The sequence below is a fragment of the Charadrius vociferus genome, unplaced genomic scaffold (assembly GCF_000708025.1).
Source record: "Charadrius vociferus isolate BGI_N301 unplaced genomic scaffold, ASM70802v2 scaffold325, whole genome shotgun sequence".
Taxonomy (NCBI): Eukaryota; Metazoa; Chordata; class Aves; order Charadriiformes; family Charadriidae; genus Charadrius; species Charadrius vociferus.
The window spans coordinates 3,575,998-3,583,068 of NW_009648526.1; the positions used below are offsets into that span (position 1 = coordinate 3,575,998).

Consider the following 7,071-nt stretch of genomic DNA (forward strand, 5'->3'; position numbering starts at 1 on the left):
TTAATGAGATGAAAAACCAGTCAGTTGGTGCTTTTGACTTGGGAGGGTGCTATTAGAAAGCATGAGCATACAGTTGAACCTACTTATAGCAATATCCTACTTATAGCAACCTTGACTGTTTTCCTAAAGATTTTCTTTATTATTTTGGAAGTCATTAAACCTGTTCCAGTAACAATCCTGATGGTTTCTACATCCTGACTCATGTAGTCTGTAAAATAACATCTCAACTAAAGATTTGCTTAAAAAAAAGCATTAAGTAAAATGAACACTCAAACCATGACAAAGGTGAGTATCTGAATTGTGTAGATACTCAGTTGAGAATTCCTTTTGGTTTTCATAAGATAAGTTTGTGTCAGAATTTAGGTAGAGATGCACACTGGAATTATATGGCATATGATTTTGTCCTCAAGGAGGTGCTGTTTATTTTCAGAAGTAATGGGATCATACTTAAGCCCAAATCTTCCTGCATTTGCACCTGTCATAACAATAAATACCGAGTCTGAGGACATGCAGACTCCCAGGAGTGCTCACAAACTTACCGTAATTTGGAGAAGTGCATGTTTAGAAGCACAAGACATAGGAAAAAATAGCTGTTTTTTTTTCTAACTGACCTTTCACCACCCGCTTGGCTAATTGGTTTTGTCTGAGAAGCAACTAAGACAGTTTTGTGTAAGGAAGCTGTAGCTTATTTGCCCAGGATTTTCAAGACATCAAAAGCATGACATTTACATTCTTCTGAATGTGATGATGACTTTAGCTACTTTTGTTTCACTTTGAGTGATTGGACTCTCTGTCTTTTCAATTTTAGCATGTGACTTTGTTTTTTAGACACTGTAACATTTTCAGTTTTTCCCAAAAATTTTCTTGCAAGTTCTGAGAATCAGTTTTGTCACATACTATTTCCAATCGTGAGAATTAGGTGAATACCAGTATTTGGAAGCGTTGCCCTTTTCATCTTCAGGCACCAGTCTCTCTGGGATAAGTATGAGCAGAAACAAACAAAAGGCCATTGGAAAATAAGTAACACAACTTGTTTTTTAAAAATATAGAAATGTTGATACCTCGGGGGGGGGGGGCAGGAATAATCTGCCCCACCTTGTCATTGGGTAGGGCAGGTGAGAACAGCCAGTCTCTACAGGATGTAAGCACTGACTTCAATGAGACCAAATTCTTCAAGCACTTTTGTTGAAGAAATTTGCAAATCTCAAAATGGTAGTTCATTATTTCTCAGCTATCTAGCTCATTTATTTAGTAAGTTACTTTGTGCTCAGTGGTATTACTTTAGTGAATAAATAGTCCATAGCTCAATTTATGTATTCAAGACAGGTCAGGCTTGTCACTGTCTGTATTACAGCTGTAGAGAAGTGCTTCCATGTGTCTGGGTATTAGGCTAGAACTTCAGTTTTTCTTCCTAAAGTGATAATTGTTTCCTATCAAAACTTGTCTCTAAATTGATTTTGGGGGGTTTTGGTGGTTGTTTCATACCATCGATAGTTTCATGTTAACTTCCTCTGTCTAGTTTGTGATTGTGAATGCCACTGAAAGTGTAGATGTAAAGGCGTTTTTAAAACACCCATGGCTTTGTGATCTTTATTTTGTTGTAGAAATAAACAACATCTATTAGTTGGTGCATCATTTTCTCCTGTTGCCACTATTTAGCCTTGAGATTTTAATACCTACAAAAACGTAAAAAATAAAGCTATTAATAACAAACCACCACTGTTTTGCTAGTTTGAAAGTTTATTTTGTTTTATATTAAATGACTGAATTTCGTTGGTGTTACAGCTAATAAAATTCACTGTAATTGCTTGCAATACACAGTAGAATGTAAGCTTGCATGTCTTCCTTCCACCCCTCCATCTTCTTTCTGCTGCTTTTTACTACAATATTTACAGCAGATTTGCTACCTTTAATAATTAGGTCATGTATTTGACAGTTGCACCTGAAGTTTTGGCATACACCATGAAATTACCTACCTATGTGTATTTTAAGTCTAGGGAAAAAAAGAGTCTGTTATAATGACAGTTCCTGAGATAGCTGAGGTATACAAATTTTCTTCTTCCTTTTTCCTCATCAGGAAGCATTGATGAAGATGTTGTGGTGATTGAAGCATCCTCCACTCCCCAGGTTACTGCTAATGAAGAAATAAATGTTACCTCAACAGATAGTGAAGTGGAGATTGTCACAGTTGGTGAAAGCTACAGGTGAGGCTTGCAGCTCTTTGTATTAATACAATTTTGCTTGACTCCAAGTTTGTCACAAGGCTCTGTATCATTAAAAGCTCATAAGATAACGTCACAGAAATTCTAACCAAGATGCATAGTATGCATTTTTGATTGAAAAAAAAAAAAAAAACCCAAACAAGAACAACAAAAAACCCAAACAAAGAAACAAAAAAAGCCACCCAAACCACAGCTTTTGCCAAAGCTTGACAGTTCAGCTAATCTGGAATAGTTGAGATGGCTGCACCTAGTGTGACTGGGCAGAATTTGGGGGAAGCAAAGCTGTACAGTGAGATCCTGGAGAGAGCAAGTTTAGGCTGAGTTGACTGTCTAGGGATTAGCTGAGCATTTCTCAGGAAAGCATCCTACTTTTTTGAAGCTGCCGCTGTGTATGCTTTCCTGTTCTTCCATGCCTTTCTGGAAGTTTTGTTCCACATTTGTCAGATTTTGCAGAATCTAGTAAAATGGTACCTTCAATAAGAAAACTTGAAATTATCGTGTGCATGGGACTGTTGTAGGTGGCTGCCTGTTACATATGTTTTCTTATTTGGGAACATGAAGAGAAAATTATAGAATATGAAGAATGATTATCCATTTTTTATAAAATAATGACAAAGGAACAATAGGCAGTAAATTATTAAAACATTCCATCTGTTTGTCATCACAGTTAGTGCTTTCACTAATACAATTTTAAATATAAAATAACAGAAAAGTTTTCCTGCAAAAGTGACTTTTATTGGAAAAAATACCACATTGAGCAAACCAGTTTTATGTTTGAGACAAATGCGTGCATAATGTATATTTCATGAACACTTGGAACTAACTAAATTTTTTGGTAAACTCTAAAACACAAAGGATGCCATACTCACAAAAATATGCAGCCCAAATCTATAGCAAAGAGGAAGTGGGGAGAGATGAGTGAAATCAACATTTAAGAAATTCATTTGTTCAACAGTGTGTTTCTTTATATTTCCTTCTCGCTAAAGGAAAACAAAAGGTGCATAATCAACAGATGCTCTGACTTGAGGTGATGAGAAACATGTTTCTAGAAATAGTTGATTTATCCACATGCATGTATTTGAGAACAGTCATTTAAACTTATGAAAAAATGTGTATGGTTGAAAAGACTTGAGCTAGGTCAAGTTAATGCTTTAGCCTCTTACAACTTCCATGTAAAGGTTTAGAGGGTGAAAAATTAGGTTAGATGACAGTGATAGTGCTTATAGAACATTAATTCAACCTGATCAAAGACAGATAAGATGCTTTTAAAAAATAAACAGCTTTCTGTCTTCCTAGCATCAATGAGAAATGCTTTATGTAGTAGCCATAAAAGACTTTATCAAGCTATTTCTTTTTTCCCTTACCTTCTGCAATACTACAGCCAAAAAGACGACAGCAAAACATTCCCCCCATTTATTGATGGCAGTCATGTTTTTCCTGGTGACTTGAGTGACAAGGAGGTTGAACCAAGGGCACCTTCTGGTGAATTTAAATTTTTGGCCTGTTCAGTTTGTTAGACCTTCTAACATGCAGATTTCTCAAAGGCATTTGATTATTTATCTTTTTTAAGATCATAGCAGAATGGTCAAAGTAAGTTTTGCTCTTTAACTGTTTTTGAGAAGATTAAAGAACTGATTGAGTTTTGTTTTGTATTGGAAAAAGTCATGATTCAATGTTTAAAAAAAAATATAATAAGAAAACAATTCCAGGAAGTTTGCTATGAGGAGGAAGAGTCTTAACTTCAAATCTTGAGCTTGAAATGTCAGGAACTTCTAAACTAGTCTTTTATGCTTCGAATGTAGACTACTTCCTATGCAGGTTTTCTTGTGTCTCAAGCATGGGTTTTTTGCCAACCACAATGTAAGGAACAGAGGCAGCTCTTGGATATCTAAGTGATAGTTCAATATAAAATTATAAATACAAATGCTGTAAGCATGCTGAACATTGTGAAGGTTATTCAGCAAACTCGGAATACTGTCAGGAGTGAAATAAATGAGTACTTTTATTCTTTATAACTTGTGTATAGATGAGAGAGGTTGCTGTATTTTTTTAAAAGGCAAAAGTGTATTTTTTAGACAGAAGTAAAAAAAAAAGTCAAATCAGAAATGCAAAAGTTGATACCTCTTGACACTATTTTATAATACTGCTAGCATTTTTCTGTGAAACACGAGGCTAAGCTTTCTAATGCTTGTTACATACATTGAATACTCTAGAACTAAACCTCGCATTTTTTTCAAAACTCAGTTACTAGTTGAGTAGCAGTATATATCCCCATAGCAATATATGGACATTCAGAATGCAAATTAATAGTGGTGAAAAAGATTGTAGATTTGAAAAATTTTACTTAAATTCTGGAGGCTGTCACTTCGACATTTGTCTTTATACAAAGTGTTCTGCAGGAACGTTGCAACATTACACCTGACAATTTCAAAAAGCTTAAAAAATCTGAAGTGTTAAAAAAGATGAATCTAATAGTAGGCCCTAAATTTAAGCTACAGTAAGAATCCATGGTTGAGATGGTTTAAGAATGTTAAAGCTGGTTTTTCTACCTTCCTAAATGGAAGACAAAAAGGATTATTTCTTGAAAAATACTTTTAAACAAGTGGCCATGTGTGGATAATAGTAATATTTTAATTTAGTTACAGTTTACAGGTGAAACTTACATTGGAAGGAATTGATGCACTTGAATACAGGGGTTTTTTGTATGAATGTACTTGCTAATACCTGAAGGTCAGCTGGCGGTTGAGTGTGCGTACAAGCCTTCTGGGCATTTTAAAGATTAGAGAGAAGGAAAGAAAATTCATGAAGTATTTAATCTGTCTCTTCCTGAATCCTCCTTTCAGTCATATCAATTTTTTGTGGGAGAGAAGAAAACTAACTGGAAGAATAAAGATGCCAGCATTCTCCAGACAACACACCTGGATCCTTTAGAAACTCAAAATTTGTGTGTAGATTTGGAAAAGCTGGAGACAAAAAAAAAAAAAAAGTAGTTTTGTGTTGAAAATGTTGAGGCAAAGCATCGGTTGGGATGTAGAACCAGGAGCATGTTAGTGGACATGAGATCATCTTTCACTATTATCGATGTGTTGTGGGCAGAGGAAGACGAGGAATGGATAAAGAACATCGAAACAAAACATTCTAAGTTTCTTCCTCCATGGCCTTCACTTTGCTTAGTGTGCCATATTCCATCAAGAAATTGTTACACACTGATGATTATTCCCTCCCCCTCCCTTCTCCATCAAGATACAGCCACTTTCAAAGCATAGGTTTTTGAGTGTTATATTATTGCTAAATACAATAATATAAAAATACTCTTCCTTTAACTAAAGACAGAATCCTCTCAACTTTAACTCCAAAGCATCATTGATTTGAGCGTTTGGATTTATGGCTAAATTGAATAGAATGGATGTTAAGGGTTGTACTACAGAGAGAAAACCATCCTTTTCCTGAGGTGTGGATATAGGCTTATGATTTCTTCTTCTTTAGCCACATTTTATTTACCTTTAAGTGTTACACAAAGCTGTATTCCTTCTTAGAGTAGAGGGGGGGAAGTAACATTCAAGAGAGATCTTGAATGATCTCAGGTCCAGAGATCTTGCACTTTTAGGACATTTTTGGAAATTTAAATTAAAAGTATAGGAATTATTTTCTAAAAATATTCTTTCATAAGTTAACATGCAAAAGAACTTAATGTTTACAAATTTTTATTTTCTTTACACTTCCGTCATTCATTGATCCGCTATTTCAGACTACGTAGGAATAGTATAGAATTTGGAGACTTTTTGTTTATTATTAAGAAAGTTAAAACATAACATCAGATATAATTGCTGCCTGACTGTGGTTGTAGGGTTTCACAGTAAATTCTTTGTAAGTCACCTGTGTGTATTTCATAGGAACCATAGGTCAAGGCTTAAAGACCTGTAAACTCTGACTGTTGGATATTTACTATGTTACCTGGTAAGGGCTGCGGTAATGTTTGTAAGTACACCTCTAGTGAATGTGGAGTAATGGGGTATTTCAATATAACAAAATGCTTTTCTAATTAAAAAAAGTACTTCAAATAGCTTCTCAAATACTGAGGAGAAAAATTTAATAATTGCAAAATTCAGGTCAATGCTTAAGGTGTTACCTTTTTTAAGGTCTCGTTCCACACTTGGACACACAAGATCACACTGGGGACAAAGCTCTAGTTCTCATGCTGTACGACCTCCAGAACAGCGGAACCGCAGTAGGATCTCCACAGTCATACAGCCGCTAAGGCAGAATGCAGCGGAGGTAGTGGACCTCACAGTGGATGAAGATGGTAAGTTGCATTGTTCTTCAAATTTCTCTTCCTTTTTCAGGAGGAGGATGACCAGTGTAAGGGGAGTGGAAGTAATTGCATCAGTTACAGTGTAGCATTCTATGAAAAAGTCTCAATTCTAAACAAACTAATTTCCAAGCCAGTCAGAAAATCGTCTTGCAGCCTTCCTTTAAAAATTAGAAGTTTAGCCATTCCCAGTGGGACTACTAGATCTAATTTTTCTTCCAAAACAGACTTGGGTGTGTGTCTGAGGGCTGACTCACCAGGCAGAAATTGCAGAACAGGTTGGAACTACTTTTTTAAAAATATGCACTTCAGTAGGAAAGGAAAATTTATCACTGCCCGTGCCTTGGAATGGCTACTATTCTTTCAGGCCTTGAAGTAAAAAAAAAAATTAAAAAAACCCCAAACCAAAACAAAAACAAAACAAAAAAACCCCCACAAACCAAAAAACAAACAACCCCAAACTAGTAAAGTATGTTAGGCTTCTGAAGCTGTAACCTTTCATCGTTTCCTAACATTAAAACTTACTGGCACTTAAAAGGT

At 35.4% G+C, this 7,071-nt stretch overlaps 1 protein-coding gene across 2 annotated transcripts in view; it reads left to right on the forward strand.

Annotated features, from left to right (window-relative positions):
* Nucleotides 1–7,071, forward strand: part of RNF111 (ring finger protein 111) — a 43,212-nt gene that overhangs the window by 10,232 nt on the left and 25,909 nt on the right. For both annotated transcript variants that reach the window (XM_009885746.1, XM_009885745.1), the window contains exons 2-3: nt 2,078–2,204; nt 6,362–6,525. In XM_009885746.1, the coding sequence (XP_009884048.1) occupies nt 2,078–2,204; nt 6,362–6,525 (291 nt within the window). The remainder of the gene's footprint in view (nt 1–2,077; nt 2,205–6,361; nt 6,526–7,071) is intronic.